The sequence below is a fragment of the Oculina patagonica genome, chromosome 13 (assembly GCF_052425735.1).
Source record: "Oculina patagonica isolate OP01 chromosome 13, crgOcupat, whole genome shotgun sequence".
NCBI classification, from domain to species: Eukaryota; Metazoa; Cnidaria; class Anthozoa; order Scleractinia; family Oculinidae; genus Oculina; species Oculina patagonica.
Genome location: NC_135770.1, coordinates 11,224,718 through 11,244,668, shown reverse-complemented (window position 1 = coordinate 11,244,668; position 19,951 = coordinate 11,224,718). Strand labels below are relative to the sequence as shown.

Genomic DNA, 19,951 nt, shown 5'->3' with positions numbered 1-19,951 from the left:
ACGGGCTACAGTTTCTGGTATATACGCTTGATAGCTAGCAGATTCATGTCAAATTTTTTAAAATTTTATCAGGTCAATTTTTTCAGTTATAAACATAGCAAGTCCACCGGATATTTTTATTGACACTGTATAGGTCTTATTTTTTTATTATAAACATAGCAAATTTACGTTATTTTAATCAACACTGAATGAGATTAAAATCTCAAAGCACACTTGCGCCCGAATTACGGGCTACAGTTTTAAAGTCCCTTTTTTGATAGCTGACAGATTTACATTTTAGAAATTTTTAAGGTCTTATTTTTTTTATTATAAACATAGCAAATTTACGTTATTTTAATCAACACTAAATGAGATTAAAAACCTCAAAGCGCACACGCGCCCGAATTACGGGCTACAGTTTAACGAGGGTCTGAATGGGGTTAACCGACTACCGACAAAGAGCGAAAAATACAACTGACAAACGACAAAATAATTTAATTTTAACTGACTACCGACATGAGGACCCTCCAATTCACACCCGACTAGCGACAAAGGGTGAAAAATATAACTACAACCGACTAAGTAATAGACTTTTAACTGACTACTGACATGTGGACCCCCCCATTCGGACCCTCTTTAACGTGTATGTACTTTTTTGATAGCTGACAGATTCAAATTTTATAAATTTTATCAGGTCTTTTTTGGTTATAAACATAGCAAAACTACAATATTTTTATTGACACTGAATGAGATTAAAACCTTGAAGGATTTGGGATGTGCGTAAATTAACAAAAACAAATTACGTAATAAAGGAGACACTGATGCAAAAACTGAATATTTTTACTAAGTTAATAAGCCTTCCTTCCAATCTATAAGAAGGGCTAGAAACAGTTTGTTTTTCCTCTTCAAGTTCAACTGTTTTACTGAGGTCTGAAATGAAAACATCATGCACTTGAAACTTGAAATCCAATAAAAAAAAGGTTTTCGGTGCTATCTCGATTATACCTAAATTCGGCGCGAGTACAATACACAAGAAACACAAGGACATGACAAAGTTTGCCCGAGTTTTTTGCGTCAACTCTGCACTGCCAATCAATTTAACTCTCACGATCTCAGAACTTCCTTTAAGCATTGTATCTCCAAGAAATATCTATGATTTTCTAACAATTTAACCCACTGGAAAGTCTTGTTGCTTAGACAGTTTGGAATGCACCGCAAGTTTACACAATGTCCGCTAATTCAAACCGCAAGTCTTGTGTTTCAGCGCGTTTTTTTCCTCGTATACTTTGCCAACCACAATTACGTACTTTGACATATATCCTGGCTTAACGAGCCTTCGCCCGTCATCACTGATAAAACCACTCTGAATAGGCTTAATAACAGTAAGATATAATACTGCTAAGTGGATAATCAACTGGAGAGAGAGAATTCGACAAGTGTTGACCAGCTTTTCTGAACTTTATAACTGGTCCAATGCCAATTTATTACAAAGCCTAGTTACGTACGATCGTAAACAAAATTCAGTCATATATACGTCATACAAGAAACCTCTGACGTATCACTGTTCTTTTTCCGTATAAATCACGAGAAATTAATTTAAAAATTATCGTCACTTTTTCTTTTTATAGCGCTGTAGTCAGTTGATACCCGTGGCCCCCTATTAAGCGGGTATTTTTTTGAACGGAAATTAAGTGGAATCACGCGAAGGTTGGCAAGACTGAGTAAGTTTAAATTCTTCCATGTCAAATTTAAATCGCATTATCACTCCAAAACGTGCATACTTTTTTTGTTTTCCAACTGTGCAAATTTATTCTTTCAAGTGCTAACTAAGTTTCACAGCTTCATGCGTGATATAACCAAACACACCTACACACAATTTCTAAATAATTGAATTGAAAACATTTCCTAGGACCACGACCTCTCTAATTTTAGCAGGTCAGTTTTTTTTTTATTTCGATTTTCATCCAATTATTATAAATTGGTCGGCTTGTAGTCTCATTACCGTGTAAAAAGTTGAAAGAAGATTATGTTTATGTTGTGTAATGAATTGGCTCAGCGAGTTAACAAGCACGTATTAAGTTTAAAACAACACATGTACACATGTTAAGAAGGAAAAAGGCGGGAACGATCTTAAAAAAGAATGTGGGCGTTCGTTGAAAAGGTGCTTTAACTCTTTGAATGTCCACGGGCGGCCAGCTTTTAAATTTTCCTTTGCAATATCCATTCAGTGAGAGGACAAAATTCTCGTGTGACGCACAGCCACTGAAAATGACGCATAACTTTCTCAAAATTGTCGTCGGCGCACTATCCGTCACAATCTTTCTCACTTTTATTAAGGAGGCCCAAAACAGTTGAATCCAGCACTTTCCGCTCTCATACTTTGAGTCTCCTAACTTCGATGGGTTAGTGCTACAAATATTTATATAAAGCTACCACTACATACATGGTATCAAACAAAATGCCCAGTCATTGAAATACAAATTGTGGTTATTTTCTTGACCTCACTGGTAACCATAGCAACGGTATAACCTGTTAAACACCCTTTATTTAGCTTCAAGCGTTAATAACTCAAAAACGAGTCCAGTGACCTCAATTTCTTATTATTAAATAATGATCAGCATGTTAAGGTACATCATTTTGCAAATTTTAAAAAATTTCTCCGGAGCGGTTGCAGAGCCACCTTAAATTTATAAGTTGATAATGTCAGACTAATAGACCTCTTTCATAAATGGCGAGCATAATAATTATTCTTTTGTGCACTGCAAATAGCCTTCCGCCTCGTTTTTGACTAAAAATTCTTTTATTTTTATCTTTGCGGGCTACGGGCTTATTACATCACTAAGAATAACAATTAGACCCCATTTATGAAAGAGGTCTATATAGCTAATAAGTTTGGGAATTTTACGTATAGCACACCTCCCTTGGTGAATAATTCTTGTATCACATCAACTTAACCTAGTTTTGTCAGCTGATTTTGTTGAAATTAGTTGATTTCTTTACTAACGAGAAATATATAAAAAAATACAAGTTTCAACTTGACGATAAGCGAAATCATAAGCGTGTCTTGAGTTTGAATGGCTGTTGGTTGCCGAGTATGTCGATTATGCTAATTGTTCGTGCAGAGTCTCGAGTTCTATAAGCATGCCCTTGCTCATTTCTGAGAGCAACGCACCATACAGGCTCCTTGTATTGAACTTGCAATCCCTTATTTTAATTTACTCTAAAAGTAACTCTAAGTAAGCAAACATCTCTCTTATTTTGCCTGGCTTAAAGCTTCGTTAGATCTGAGTTATGCGCTTTATTGTTCTTTAAGGGCTGTATTTCGAAAGAACTGTTCGAACAAACGGTTACAAAACTGGTCGGTGACGGTTGAGAGAACGGACCTAGAGAAATACCTTCCATGCACTTAAAGGTCGTGTAGGGATTAGCGTAATATTAGTTCAGATCTAAAAACACATTCTGATATTGGTCTTGAAAGCATAAAATGACTTGAATTATAACACGATTTAAACTCAATAAACTGAGGTCAAATTTTATTCATTACACAACTAGTTGCGATTCTTGTATGAGATTTTGGTAATGCTGTTTTTTTTTTTAAGAGTAAAAGGAATTACTTCAAATAATCGTGTAAGACTTCTTAGAAAGTTGGCAAGTCGGTTCTACGACGAATAGTGAGTCAATTTCTTCATTTGTTAATTATCAGGTTCAGCTTACATCTTTCTTTTACTTTTTTATCACTTTTTCAGTTTTTAGTGTTTTTGTCATTTGCTAGTCAAAACGTGCTAAGAACTTAATCGGATAACTAAACATTAAAAAAAAAAGCACACCAAGAGTGGACGAATTTGTAAATTCTCAATAAAAAAACGAGATTAGTGGTTTAAGGATATATGCCATCAATATACTTTACACTATACTAAGATTTCCCGTTTCTTTACTAAAGTTTTCCAACTTGGTTGCAAAAACTACGTGACAATATGCAGTAGACTTGCAGTGGTCGCTTCGTGTTAATAGATATCCCTCAATTAACACAAGCTCTCTATTTTCTATCGATCGAAAGCTCTCTTCTTAAAGAAACCGTAACGCATAGTCGAAATATTATGCATACAGTATATAGAAGTGTGTTCTTAGCTTAGCACGTGCGTTTTCAGTAAACGAGGCCAAATTGGATTTGAGTTTAGCTTGTTTGATTCTTTGCCGGCATTGTATTAACACTGAAGACTATCTGCAGCCTCTGAACTTAAACAAACCACAATTATGTTGAATATTTCCTCTTTACGAACCTCCGATTTGTATATAAATCGTTTGGAGTGCGGCTATCCGGTCGTTGCCCCTTTACAAATGACTTGAACAATAGGTGTTAACGCAAGGGCCTTGTTTTTTCAGCCTTATAGTCTCCATTGAAAACAGAAACCTGACTCGGCTCCAATTTGGCGAAGATTGAAATTGCGTTTGTAGGCTGCGATGTTTGTTTTGATCTCAAGGTAAAGTTGTTTGTTTTCCTTTCCTGTGGGAAAAACAAGACCTGAAGGAATTTAAAGGAAATAAATTTTCAAGGTGCCTCTGATGTACTATGTTTTTTTTAAATACGTAAATCGTTTCGAGCATTGACCATTTTTGAGCGATTTTTGCCTCCGGAACTTCACAAACTCCGTAACAAATATAAATTAAGTATGGACTAAATATAGTTTTTTCATGACTGGTTGCATGGTAAATTTCCGGAAGTTTAACTGATATGGTTGTAAAAGAAAAAGGGTCAAACGCAACGAGGGCATTAATACCTCTCTTATCTTTTACGATCTAGCAACTCAGCAACTACTTGCTTCAAGCTAACTATTGCTGTATAATTAATAAGGATGTGATTTGCGGGTAAAATTTCAATTTTATCAAAACATATACTTACAAATATACAAACTCATCAACCACCGGCTTATGTGACTTATTGACGTCATAACAGTCATACATTTTCTTTCTTGGTCATGAAATATCAACGCATTGCACGAGCGGTCACCAAACAAAGTATTCACAAGCTCTTTATCGAAAAATCGATCTAAATTTGAACCGCTGTAAATAGGCACTTAAAATAATTCCGGCCCGAGAAATTTTAAAAAGCTGAAAAAGCCATCATCAATTTGGCAATTCAGCGAGATATAGGAACCACAGAGGCCGCCACGTCTGAAATATAGCGACAAAGTGTTTGTCACATGATGTAATGTACTTATTTATATAATAGAAATTCTTATCCTAATTTCCCTTTCGTTTATGCCATTGTGTGGTTAGACTAGGCAACAAGAAAACTGCATAACTGATTCAAAATACTGGATTCCACACACTTAAAAAATTCTTTTCTTTTTTATAAAAACCCACACACTAGTTTAATGCAACCCCAGAAAATTCTACGAGCTTTAATGAACTATTCATTTTTTAATGACATAAGCGAAAATTATGCAACCTTCGTCAGAAAAATACCCTCAATCAGAAATGTTATAGATACATCTAAAGTGCCAACCGGATTCGTCTGACCAACGCCATTAGTTTTCCTTCCACAACCAAAAAAATCATAATTTTCTTCAAACTGGTTTCAATAATTAGGGGAATAAGATAGTCAAAGGAATTTGGCACATCCTTTTTTGATTAAAAATTGTTCACCGTTTTGCGCTATTTTCACTTCATTCGGCTCTAAGTGACAATATCAGACCTACACACCTCTAAATAAATGACTCGGGGAAAACCCCTCCCACGTGTACAAATGTTCTTTTAAAGACAACATTAATCTAAAATTACGTTACGGTACAGAAATGTTTTTACGCCGCCTCTCTTGAGGGGGCTCAATACGTTTTCTTTGCTGAACTTTTAATCCTTGCCTTTGTTTGTACGACAATTCCAGAATTTGCGAGAACAGATTGTTTGTGTAGGCTAAAGTTTTGCATAATATTTGACACTCGAGTGATCTGACTGGATTCTAGCGTTGCTTAGGAGTAAGACATTTTTAGGGTTTATTTGCTTGGGAAAATGAAATAGCGTCTCGCTTCCGACAAGGAAAGAAACCAAACCCGAATTTTGTAAATCCCTAAAGGGAAGCCTTAAATTTGGAAGGGTATTTTTGTCTCAAGCTGAATCCAGCCTTTTTAGCACAACCGGTCAGTCAGCGCACAAGTATCTTTGTAAATAATTGTTTAAACGGCGACGGCGATGCTTCCTGCGACAAAGAAAATATCCATTGAATAGCCTATCATGAATTTGTTCCTTTTGCGTCAGAACTGTATGCTTTACTAACCGGAACATTTTTCAAGTGCTGCGAACTGAAAATAATATAACAGCCATTAAAGGTTTTGCGTTAACATTATGACCACGTGAATTGCAGACCCTTGTAAACTGATTGGTGTGGTTCGCAAGATAAGCCACAGTACTCCTACACGACCCTCGCTTTCCGCATACACGTTGAGAAAAACTCATTTGAAAGCTCCAATTCCGGTGACAGCATTGTGCGTGCTATTACGTGATTCTGCGACAACTTCGGGGCGGGGTCGGCTGTTCGGTTGGCCCTATTGTTCGCTATTTGTATCAAGGAAACGTCGTTCGGAGAGACCGAGTTCGTGGAATGTTCGGCATGCCGACCACTTGACGACGACATCTGTCAGCAGGCTCGCGTGTCCGGCCGGGCGGTAAACAGGGATATAAAAGCTGGATAACTGAATGAGACGACATAATCATTACACGCATCAGTAAGGTCAACAGCACCTGAATTCCACAATTTACAAAGGACTATCAAACGCAGGTAGCACTGACACCTCATACAAACTCAACATAAAGATGGCGTGGGAACAACTCTACACTTGGATTATTTATGTTATATGCCTGTCATCGTGAGTAAGCTTTTTATCATTTATTTCACAAACGGAGTTCTCCTTTGACTTTGAGTTGGTGAGCCACTTTAATTTCCAACATTTAAAGCGCGTTCTTTGTTTTAATTCGCAGATGTCTTGCAATGCCCACAAGAAAATCGACTCCACATAATGCGGTAAGGACTTTTACAATTTTTGTATTTTGCTTTTCTAAATCGCTCGCGTTCGCTTGTATATTGAAAAGGCTCTTGAGCCTAAGTTAACAATTAAAACATCATTTGCGCAAAATGCCGTACTTCAAAAAAAGTCTTATCTATTTGAGCTAATTTTTGCAAATCGTTGTGTATGGCACGTTGTTAGAACGTTTTTTTAAAAGTTGGTGAACTTTTGTGGAATTTTTAATTCAGTGCTAAATATTTCAGATTTTATTAAAAAGGCCATGCATGTCGACTTCCCTCAAAGAATTTACGTCATTCGACCAATATTAAGAAGATTCGTATCAGGAGAGGCATTGTTATTGCCTCTCAACACTAGGAAGCCAGTGCACAAAAATATCAGTCTGGTGGCGATAGAGCAAGGACAACAATTTACCTGCGAGGAATTTCAGTTACCAGTTAAATCGCGGCTGGAAGATAATAAAATCCTTATGTCAGAGGTCAATAATCATCTTAGATACAATGGTTCCTGTATGTATCTTCCAGCTGTCCTGATATTTGAGACTGTTGTTTTTCTTGGCAATTCGCGGGAACTTTGTCATGGCTGTCAAACGCGACAGTCGATCTCGAGCTCGTTGGCGGAAAAACAACTTGAAACTCCCACGCAAGTTTACTTACCGCCGCGCGCGCAGTCCACGGAATGTTTACCCTGCGCGGTCTTCGTTTCACAGCAAAGGCGGCAAGACCACTAAAAGACTAGCAAGCAAACTGATATATCCTGCATAGGGCCACCGAAACCACAGCGCAAAGCCTGCCGAACGTTCGATCGCCTTGGTAGGTCCGCAATGTAATTAAATGTTGTTTACTTTCATTTTTCAGGACATACAAGCGCTAGAGAACAGTGGTATAAACCCGAAAGATGTAATGGACAATAAAAATGTTGTCGGAATCCACAAGTACAAAAGATTGTACTCGAGAAACAGTGCGAAGTTTGTACGAATTCACAACGGCAAAGTTGACGGCAGCGGTGACAAACACGAGTTAAATGGTGAGTGTTGTGAACCGGACTTGTCTTTCCGCCGACCTTTTTGTTTTTAATTAACGATCATAATGTTAACAAAGAGGTCTTAATTTTTTTTAATGGCCGGTGAATGGGTGAACACGGACTTATTTTGTACCGACTTCACGCGAGAGTTTATGAAATGCGACCACAAATCACGTCCCATGTATAAACTACCGGCGATTTTGGTGCGATATCGAAGCTGTCTTCGATGAATTGAATTTTGAATCTATTTAATACTTGTATCGCCCTTAAATCACCGATGTAGTTTACACCGGCTATCTTTTAAGAAACTGTATTAGCACTACACAAGGTGGAAAACATTTAAGTTTCACAAAAAAACACTTTTCTTTCGTAAAACGCTCGATCACGTTTTCGTTTCGCGTGCGCGCGCTAAGTACAGTATGTATCGTGTCACAGATAGCGCAATTTTCACAGCAGCGTGACAGTATCACAGCCACTCGTAGGTTTATCACATTCGCTATGCTTGGTTGTAATGATATTATCTTTTGTTTTGCAGTTAAGATCAAGCTGGAATCATTGGGATCTGGGGGTCAAATTATATTGAAGTCATACGATGGAAGTGTATGTTTATGTTTCGACAAGCATGGAACAGTCGTAGCGCAAGTAAGTTTTAAACGTTTATTTATCACTTTCGGATAAAATCATGACAACTTTAACATCTGTTCTCTGGGTGTGATGTTTGTAATGGCAAATGCATGAAAAAAAGTCCAGTTGGGCAATGTCTTTTAATATTTTGGAGTCGACCGTTTCCACTAGAAACGGTTTCTTGTATCAGTGTATTGGGTATGGTTTGTTATACTGATCGGGGTTGTAAAGTATTGCAAACTTTAACGTACCCCCTGAGGCGAAACCATACATGCCCTGGGGGTATGTAGAAAATTTGGCATCGGTTTATATGGTGGTTTGGCTCAGTTTAGAAAAGCTTCGTGAGAAAAAAAAAACAATGAGAAACAGTGCAAAACTTTTCCACAGAATGACGAGGCATATGAAGCACTTTTGACCCCAAGGGCGGGGATTTCTCACGGAAATGGGTGCGCATCTGAAAGTTGCCCTATACGGTTTTACGACAGCGAGAATCGTCGAGGAAAATGTTTTTGATCCGGATGAGATTCACAAACTACGTTATTTGTCACGGATGTACGCAAGGGAGAACATTTCGCGAGTTCGTGTTTTCGTTAGGAAGACTGTCTGTTTTAAACATTGAAGTATGCGTTGACTTCTCAATGAAGTACGGAGGAAAAACGTCTTAACCGCAGACGACAGACAGGCAGGCCATGTAGTAACCTCCCATGAAGAGGAATAAAAGATATAACGAGCCAACATAGAACAGAGAAATGTATTAATAAAACACAGATTTACACACAGACATTCCTTAACATGCGCTATGCAAACAGGTGTCACAGAGAATAAAACCCAGAACAAATATAGCATTGCGGGATAGCTCATTCTGAAACATTAAAAACATATGACATTTGAGTTAAGAAATTGGGCTGGGATAGAAAGGTGACGGGAAGGGCAAGAGGAAATGAGAAAAAAACTTATTCATACGTGATGAGGGGGAAGATAAAAACAAATGGTGATACATCGCCGTACTCTAAGGCTGATGGGTGAGAAGTGTCAGTTAACTTATCTGTAAAACCGGCACAACGATTAGTCATTGTGAGACAAAATCACTTAATGCCATATCGTCTGCCCGGGTACTTAAATGATTCGTGTTCTGAGATATCGAGACAGACTGATCATATTGTCTAGCCGAATACTTAGACAGCCTCGATAAGAAGGGGTACCGAGACACCCCTGAAACGTCAATCTTTGCGCCAAATTTACAGCATTTTTTAAAATAGAAAAGCAATTTTTCAGTTAGCGAAAACGCGCGGAGGTTGTAAAATTTTCTGGTCAAACTGACAATTTAGTTTCTGTCACGCCACGAGTTACAGACACTGATGTGATACTCTTCTTTCCCATGGCCAATACTCCATGTCATATCCCCCAAACAGGCAACGCGCATAAGCGAGATAAGACTGAACACGCGGCTGAAGTACTGACATAAATAACTCTTGTATTGATCCGCAGCTGTCCCAACAAGCCAAGGCAGATCAGGGCTGTGTGTTCTTTCAAGATCTTTCGCCCAAGGGATACACAAGATTTCGTTCAAAGCTTAACAAGTTATGGTATCTGGCAATAACTAAAGATGGAAGAACGAAATCGGCGAGAAAAACATTTCCGTGGCAGCGATCAGTTCAGTTCGTAGAATATAACTGATGCTAGTGGTCTCTAGGTTTTTTTTAATATGGAATTCAAGAAATTATTTAAATTATTTATTCAAGAACATATATTTATTGTTTACAAAAAAGACATTATATTCGCTAGACTTTATATTTTCAATATCAGATTGCTATGATCAGAGTGATGTTGTATTGTTCCAACGGTTTCATGTGGAACGATGATATTTTTGCCACACTCTGAGTTTTATGGAACATACAGCGTCAGGAGACGAATAACAAAGAACCAAAGACATTTAGGTATAATATAGATTACCGCTTAGGTATCTTATTGAAATTACAAGAAAATAATTTATTTTAGTATATTTAATTGTACAACGTTTTCGATATTCGAAAAAATAAGTTTCTTTGATCGAAAGAAAAACTACAAGATGTTTTTTCAAAGAGATAAAAGATAAAGAATATGTTTTTAATTGTTTAAACTAGTTGTAACCTTTACTAAGGAAATATGTTCGTTTGTAAAAAACCGTTATTCATAGTTGTAGTTATATTTATTCAGGATTTCTTGTAATAGTTGACATAATTTATATACCTGTTTTAAAATTATCTCCAATGGCCAAAGGTCACTAAATTATTTATTTATTTATTATTTATGAAAGATTGAAAAGATTGTATTTATTGATTTCCAAAGAGTATTCTTATAATAAATTATTTATTTTTTGAATTCGAGAGAACGAGCCCAACACTTTTACGAGATTCTGTAATAGAGCGGTTAGTTATATAAAACCAGCGCAAAACATTGTAAAATACTTGGGAAAACATGCAATCGGTACCAAGTGAGGGTAAACATGCACCCGATACCAAGCGCGGGAAAACATGCAACCGGTTCCAAGCGCGGGAAAACATGCAACCAGTACAAAGCGCGGGAAAACATGCAACTGGTTCCAAGCGCGGGAAAACATGCAACCGGTTCCAAGCGCGGGAAAACATGCAACCAGTACAAAGCGCGGGAAAACATGCAACCGGTACCAAACGCGGGAAAACATACAACTGGTGCCAAGCGCTGGAAACGGCATGCAACCGGTACTAAGCGCGCAACAACGTGCAACTGTACCAAGTGCGGAAAACATGCAACCGGTGCCAAGCGCGGGAAAACATGCAACCGGTACCAAGCGCGGGAAAACATGCAACCGGTACCAAGCGCGGAAAACATGCAACCGGTTCCAAGAGCGGGAAAACATGCAACCGGTACTAAGCGCGCAAAAACGTGCAACTGTACCAAGTGCGAGAAAAAACATGCACCCGGTGCCAAGCGCGGGAAAACATGCACCCGGTTCCAAGAGCGGGAAAACATGCAACCGGTTCCAAGAGCGGGAAAACATGCAACCGGTTCCAAGAGCGGGAAAACATGCAACCGGTACTAAGCGCGCAAAAACGTGCAACTGTACCAAGTGCTGGAAAACATGCAACCGGTACCAAGCGCTGGAAAACATGCAACCGGTTCCAAGAGCGGGAAAACATGCAACCGGTACTAAGCGCGCAAAAACATGCAACCGGTTCCAAGCGCGGGAAAACATGCAACCAGTACAAAGCGCGGGAAAACATGCAACCGGTTCCAAGCGCGGGAAAACATGCAACTGGTACCAAGCGCGGGAAAACATACAACCGGTACCAAGCGCTGGAAAACATGCAACCGGTACCAAGCGCTGGAAAACATGCAACCGGTACCAAGCGCTGGAAAACATGCAACCGGTACCAAGCGCGGGAAAACATGCAACCGGTGCCAAGCGCGGGAAAACATGCAACCGGTACCAAGCGCGGGAAAACATGCAACCGGTTCCAAGAGCGGGAAAACATGCAACCGGTACCAAGCGCAGGAAAACATACAACTGGTACCAAGCGCTGGAAAACATGCAACCGGTACCAAGCGCGGGAAAACATGCAACCGGTACCAAGCGCGGGAAAACATGCAACCGGTTCCAAGAGCGGGAAAACATGCAACCGGTACTAAGCGCGCAAAAACGTGCAACTGTACCAAGTGCTGGAAAACATGCAACCGGTACCAAGCGCTGGAAAACATGCAACCGGTACCAAGAGCGGGAAAACATGCAACCGGTACTAAGCGCAGGAAAACATACAACTGGTACCAAGCGCTGGAAAACATGCAACCGGTACCAAGCGCGGGAAAACATGCAACCGGTACCAAGCGCGGGAAAACATGCAACCGGTTCCAAGAGCGGGAAAACATGCAACCGGTACTAAGCGCGCAAAAACGTGCAACTGTACCAAGTGCTGGAAAACATGCAACCGGTACCAAGCGCGGGAAAACATGCAACCGGTTCCAAGAGCGGGAAAACATGCAACCGGTACCAAGCGCAGGAAAACATACAACTGGTACCAAGCGCTGGAAAACATGCAACCGGTACCAAGCGCGGGAAAACATGCAACCGGTACCAAGCGCGGGAAAACATGCAACCGGTTCCAAGAGCGGGAAAACATGCAACCGGTACTAAGCGCGCAAAAACGTGCAACTGTACCAAGTGCTGGAAAACATGCAACCGGTACCAAGCGCTGGAAAACATGCAACCGGTACCAAGAGCGGGAAAACATGCAACTGGCAACAAGCGCGGGAAAACATGCAACCAGTACCAAGCGCGGGAAAACATGAAACCGGTACCAAGCGCGGGACAGTATGCAACCGATACAAGGCGCGGGAAAGCATGCAACCGGTGCCAAGCGCGGGAAAACATGCAAGCGGTGCCAAGCGCGGGAAAACATGCAACTGCTACCAAGCACAGGAAAACATGCAAGCGGTGCCAAGCGCGGGAAACTATGTGAACCGGCATCAAGCGCGGGAAAACGCACGTAAACCAAGTAGAATAAGTTTGACTTTGCTCCTGAATTACCTTAAATTACACGATATAAAACCTTATACTGATTGTCATAAACGTCTTCTTAAACTGGTAAGCTTTAAGAATTTATGAGACAACATGACATATAACCAAAGAGGAATATCATCCTGAACTGACACCCTTGGGACTTCAAGGGAATAGTTAAGTAAAATCTAGCTGTAGATTAATTTAAGTAGTACGCTGGAAAGTTCGAATATACTCTTCCAAAGCATTTTTTTGTCGTCAACTTGAAATTTAAGGGTAATAAGCGTTCCGTCATTATTTATGAAATAAAATATTCAGACCACACAAAAACTAAGCTTGACTACAACAATTACTGATAAGGAGGCACACATTGTTCGCAGATATACTTCACTATTCTAGCAAGCTAAATCAAATAAACAAAACACGAAAAGCAAATTAAAACACAAAAAGTTTTATTCATCATTGCGTGGTTCTCTTTTTTGTTTCAAAGTAAGATGAATTGAAATTTCACTCCGTCTTAGGTCCTTCTAGATTTGTCTCCCAAGGATCAAAAGCCTACTTTAGGTGTCCGAATCGAGCTTATTACCTTATCTCACTTACAGCACTTGGTAACAAGATCCAAATTTTGCTGCATTTTACCTCCTGCATTTACCAACCTGGTTCCTGATTCTCATATGGCCTGCTCCTGCAGGGCCACCAGTTTTGACTCAACCAGCGCTTCTTTCCTTAAAAGAACTATCATTTATGTAGCAAGAAATAAAGGTTGGAAGAAGGTGAAAGTGAAATGAGCGGAAATCTGGAAAGAGAGCCTCAGTCGTTTTCACATGTGAAATAAGGTCCTGATATTGTTGTTTTCTTTCATCCGGAGATATCCTGACTCTAATAACTTTCTCCTACTCCTTCTTTTCAACCAACCCCGGTGAAGAACATTCAACTTTATTTCGTGTTCAAATATGCGTGTCCTTCGCGTTCGTTCGTGACACTCAGATCGATTCAGTAATCTAGAGATAATGATTCCTATCAAAATAAACATGAATGCTCGCAAGAATTTAGCTTACAGGTGAGACTAAAAAATAAACAGCCTGTATGGGCTCTCTGCGGTCTTCTAACTTGGATAAAATACCATACTGCCATTTGGATAAGAAATGAGCAAAAGTTTCCTCGCGAGCGCTTTTTCCCCTTGTAACATCACTGCCTCTTCACGCATCTTGTACAACTTGTTGAAAATCACTGGGGGGGGGGGGGTACTTGACCCATGTTTAGGTATAGGGGTGCCGCTGGGGGTTTGAAACCCTGACCCTGTTTAGGACAATAAAAACTTCAAATACCTATAAGCTACCCTGCGAAGGACAACACTCCCTATTTTAAGACCCTGTTTAGGACAAAGGGCAACGTTGACTATCATTTACGTTTTATTGTGATTGCGTCCCGTACGCGATGTTCGGTTTGGATTCATTGTGAATGTCTATCCGCTTAAAATAAAACTCCTGTTCTTTTGCACGCGTCGAGTTAGACATCTGCCTAGTTTTCTCCTCTTTATTCAGAAGACAATCCATTGCGGAAACGTATCAACGTCCGTTTGGTGTTGGCAGGGCTCCTGCCCTCCTAACCTCACTCGTTAAGTAAGTTTTATTTTCCTGATCTTAATTGTATATAGCCTTTTAAATCATTTCATCAGGGGATAAATGACTATTGTTTTTCTTCCGGCTGTCCCAACAGATGACAGATAATCTGCTTCACAAGACTATTTCTGAGCATATGTGAAGGGGACTAGTCGTTTGTACTGGAGGATTGGCTAGTATGCCAGTACGCCGCGTTCATATTTGGAGTTTTTCTAACTTTAAAGATCAAAACCTTGAAAATCAAAATTGTTACCCTGCGAAAAATTTATTACGACTGCAAACCGCTTAGTCGACTTGCTCTAAAAAGTATTAAGTCCTCTGATTAATTCTTTTGAGTGAAAAAACAGAAAATCGCGCAAATGCCTTCCGGTTGATAGTGCGTGTACAAGTATTTATGAAATACTAAGGGCATGGCTGGGGGAAGTACAGGAGCCATGACAGGGTCGCGACAGTCGCCATCCAGTCCCAGCGTTCGTATCTCCTTAAAGACCGCGATCGGTGACAAATTAATTTTATTTCCTTTTTTACCCTTCCAAGGAAAAATAACGGCTTAAAATTTTAGTTATCTGTGGAACCCTGCGAAGAAGGGGAACTTTCCGTGAGTGACAGACATGCTTGTTTTATTAATATCAATCAGATAATCTATAATCTCCCGAATGAACCGGGAAATCTTAATCGATCCAACTTATTTTTCCATCGGCACGAAATGGCATCACAGGCACGCGACACACCCTGACACGCACGCAAAAATGGCACGCGAGGCAGTCGCGCGCGATAGAGGTCATCTCACACAAACAAACGAAAGCGTTATTAAGAGTCCAGGTCTGATCTGACTTAGTTCCGAAAAATACGCCTTTTGACCTTCATTGTAGTTTTTCTGTCCACCTGTTTAATCGCATCTATTTTTAATTAACGGCTCAAATTAAGAAAAGAGAAAATCCGGAACAAACACGACAACAAGCCAAGTGAAGCTATTTATCACTGTTGAATTGAATTATTTTTCTTTATTCCATTGCCACCAATAGAGAAAGATTACTTTAGACAGCTAATTAATCAACAGGTATAATAATCAGAAACCCAATCGAGGATGATCGATATATTACATTACACGTGCGCCGACAGACGACAAAAGCACGTGGTACCCCAGACTTCCCATGTCCCGACTTTGCTGCTCGTTTATCACGACTTCGTCGCTCGTAAGAGTCGACTTGTAGCAAGTCTAGTGGTACCCGACTGCATGCTGAAGGAGGTAGGATAGAAACAAATGTGGTTTATGGTAAACTTGAACTTGGAGATGCGTGGTTGTTGTTTGGTGTGTGCGTGTGTGGGAGGGGGGATGTCTCTCGAAAAATCTGGAAATGGGGATCTGTTTAATTTTACCTTTCAACAAAAGCAAATACCTCCTCCTCCTTTCAAGCCAAGAGTGCAAGCAGTCGGTCTTTAATCTCCCTCCGAGCAAGTAAAAAAGTAAACATACAAATAAGGAGACAAAACGAGAAGGGAATGTGGAGGTAGCCTGAGTTGTAGACAGTCTAAACCGCCGGCTGCAACGCAGGCTATGTGGAGGAGGAGAAAAAACATTTTTCGCCAACAAAAAAGAAAGAGACTGTTCGCTGTCTTTTTCACGGCGGTCTGGCTACCCGCATTTGTTCATTGTCCTTAAGGCCGTTGAGAAATTGCACATGGAAAGCATAAACGCTAAAAAAAGATATTGACATATGGCAACTCCCTTTCTGTGCCCTCGCACGGCAATTTCAAAACATACTGAGTTACCTTCTGGAGTCAGCGGGCCGCTATGAAAACGAAAAGTCCGGAAGGATTTCATTTAGCACGCGCTTAATATAATGGGATGAAGTCTTTTTAAAAATACTTAAGGTCACTTAAGAGAGAATTATAACAATTAATCAATTTTTAACAATTTCTTCATTTTTAACATTTTAGATTGCCGATTTCGTTTATATCTTTTAGCTTTTTGGTTAATTTTTATGTTTAGAAGACCCTCCTGAAAACTACTTTTAGTGATTAGAGGCCTCCTCATTGAATATTTTATATTATTATGTTATTATTATTGTTATAGCCCCACAATAAGCATTGTAGTCAAATTTCGACAATATTTCTTTACAGTTTTGTTGAAATACAGTTGAACCTCGCTAATTCGAACTCGGTTATTTCGAATTCCCCGTTAATTCGAACTAAAACCCGTTTCCCTTGGATTTGCCCTTCAGTCATTTACTATCGGCTATTTCGAACTCCCGCTATTTCGAACTATTTTTTGTTTCCCCTGACGGTTCGAAATAACGGGGTTCAACTGTAATTGCGTAATCAAAATTTTTATCAAATAAACTAATGGCGCTGAGTGACAACCTTTTATAAACGTTATGTTGAAAACTGGAAATTTTAAGAAAAATAATCATGATAATCAGTTGGAAAAAAAAAACGACACCGATTTCGCGCAAAAAGGTCTGCATTAAATTTGCCAAAGGAAGCTTTCACTCAAAGTTTCTCTTTGAAAAGCGTTCATAACATACATAACTTGACTTCGTGTGTCTAAATAATAACCGGAAGGGTGCCTTAAAACCTTTTAAGCGCGCATTAATTTATTGTCTATTTCAGAAAAATAAACATTTATGTTGCTGCATTTTCCTTACATATGTCGCAGTCAGTCAACTGAAAATAGCCGAAACATTAACAGAAATATTACTATGACATAGCGACAGACTTATTGACCCTAGTGATCACTCAGACAACCTATAAATTTCCAGGCGGCCTGTAGCCTCCTAAAAAGCAGACGTTCTTTTGGCTAGTCACGCAATCTTTTCTCCCCAATCGAAGATTGCGTGACGAGCCAAAATAATAGGGGGCTAGGCGGCCTGTAGTAGTGGCAAAAAACCTCTAGAGGCGGGCCTTTGAGTTCTGTGTACATGGGCCATCAGTTTTCTCAAGTCTAAAGGCAATGTTACACGAGACGTTTTTTAATGACGGTTTTTAAGTAACGGCGATTTTTAATCCATGCTACACTTGACAATGGAATGTTACACGAGACGATTTTTAACGCAACTTTTAATCAAGTGTTTAATAAATTTAGTAAAACAATGTCGCAGATTTTTTCAAATAGTTCAAAACTCCTCAACATTAGTATTGCCGCAATAAAACGTTGGGTTAAAAATCGTCCCGCCCGCGCTCCATGCAAGTCGGCACGACATTGACTTTTAACGCAACGATGTTGCGTTAAAAATCTTTTCGAGTAAGTGACCTTACGGTACCATTGAGGCTGCAACAGTGATACTCGGTAAAATGATTTTGTGACTAAAAAGTTTGTCTGTATTTAAACTCCAATAAAATACGCAGCAAGCATCTAGTTTAATTTGCCTTAACTCGAATGTTTCCTAGTATAAAATTGACTTTGACCCTCTTAATTAAATTTGAAGTAGCTTTTACTTAGGACTAAGCTCTAATAGCCGAGACGCAATCCGTTTAGTTAAAGCAACTGTAACTAAAAGAACGATGATCTCTTTTTTCTCACGGGAGCGGAAAGTGTTAAATTGATTCAAGTTGGAAGTGAGTGGGCGATAAGTAGAACTCATAACCATCGGTCATGAGTGACAATTTATATTTGGACAGAAAGTTGCACAGTCACTTAACGTGTTGAAAGTGATCGCTTGGGCGGGCCTAGGCTCGATTTCCATTGCTGAGTCGTGTCCGGTGGAGTGGTGATTAAGCCATGGGCGGTCCTGGGGGGCGGTGCAGGATTGGGCGGGGCTCTCTGTCAGCAGAGTCACGTAGCACCGCCAAGCCCTCATACGAAATGGCCTAGCAACCGGGCCCGTTCCCAGGGCGCTTTTTCCTTTCTCGCCCTTCCCTTCCTGGTTTTAACCACTAGAAACCAATGAAGTATGTGCATGGCATACAAGTCACTTCGCTTCAACAAAAATGCCGTTTGGCGTGATTCAAGGAGTGCACAATCATAGGGCGTGACAATACAAGGACGGATGATGATGATGATGTTGTTGTTGAAGTGGATGAAGAAGCAGTGATAGCGTTGACTTAATGTCGATAAATCTCTGTTTTGTAAATTTTTGGGTGATTTTTGGGGGAATTTTTGGGTTGGGGGGGGGGGGGGGGTTTCTCTCAGGAGTTAAAAAATTGGGGAAATAAGAATAAATGAAGATTTGATGTAGTTTGAAAATTAGAATTTAAAGTTGAAAAATTAGTAGATGGACGCCAAACAGTCCCCTGACAACCTAGAGTGCTCTTGCATGGCGGTCAACTGTGTGGTGGCGTTCCAAAATTATTTTTTTTTTCTAACCCTTCTTTAAACTACACCTCTTAAAATCTCACTCAACTTCACATTTACCTCAGCCTTAAGGATTTTGGACTCACTTAGGGTGTTGAGGACCGAATGCTAATATTTTTATCTGTCAAGGTCTCGTTTAGGGTTTACAAATGAAAAAAGCAGGGAAAACATCGTCATACTGTGTTGGCGGTCTAGACCGGTCAGATATGAAAAATTATCTCTTTTTATAGGGTAGAAAACATTGAGACACGCCCAGATTGGTCTTCAGATTGGGGTTTAATTTAAATTTTCCCGACGAGCAACCCCGTTCCTTTCCTATAAGAGTTCCCCCCCCCCCTCCCCCACCCCAGAGAGTTCTCTTTAGGCTTCCTCGTCACCGCTCTACTCTGTTAATTTCTTCTTTTCTTCTCTATTTACCTAGTGTTTGTATAAATAGAAAGTGATAGATTTGTCATGTTAAGTTAGACTTGCAAGACAACATGGAACAAATTATTTTGCCCTGTTTCTTTCATACTCGTTCTCCCACACGTGAGTTCTTTCCAGCCCCTGTGAACTAATCAATGATTAATGATAATTATTAGAAAATAGTTGATAATTTCTTCTGGTACAAATAAGGAGAGTTCCACGTTATATTATCTCAAGGCCCCCCCCCCCACCAAACCTAATCCCCCAATTTGTTATTGAAAATTGAGGAGAAATTTTTCGAAGATCATTGTATAGAAAACGCGCCAGAAACATGTGCGTGAGTCCGGAGGATTCCCATGTTAAACAGGAGGGGCATTTGACTGTTAAAAGAATTCATGCCCGATCGCCCTGGTATAGACTCAATTTCCAGACGCTGTTCCGGAAAATGATCCCGTTATTCCCATATTCCCCT

General features: G+C 39.8%; 1 protein-coding gene across 2 annotated transcripts; it reads left to right on the top strand.

The window, feature by feature from the left end:
• Positions 1-6,488: 6,488 nt before the first annotated feature.
• LOC144635686 (fibroblast growth factor 1-like) lies at positions 6,489-11,006 on the top strand. 2 transcript variants are annotated; one of them, XM_078494768.1, is made up of 5 exons: positions 6,489-6,842; positions 6,955-6,997; positions 7,856-8,024; positions 8,557-8,663; positions 10,134-11,006. In XM_078494768.1, the coding sequence occupies exons 1-5, from the start codon at positions 6,790-6,792 to the stop codon at positions 10,320-10,322; spliced, it is 561 nt and encodes a 186-aa protein (XP_078350894.1). In that variant the 5' UTR covers positions 6,489-6,789; the 3' UTR covers positions 10,323-11,006. The 2 variants fall into 2 exon arrangements, with proteins under 2 accessions (XP_078350894.1, XP_078350896.1); XM_078494770.1 differs by lacking the exons at positions 6,489-6,842; positions 6,955-6,997 and adding an exon at positions 7,484-7,507.
• Positions 11,007-19,951: the final 8,945 nt, after the last annotated feature.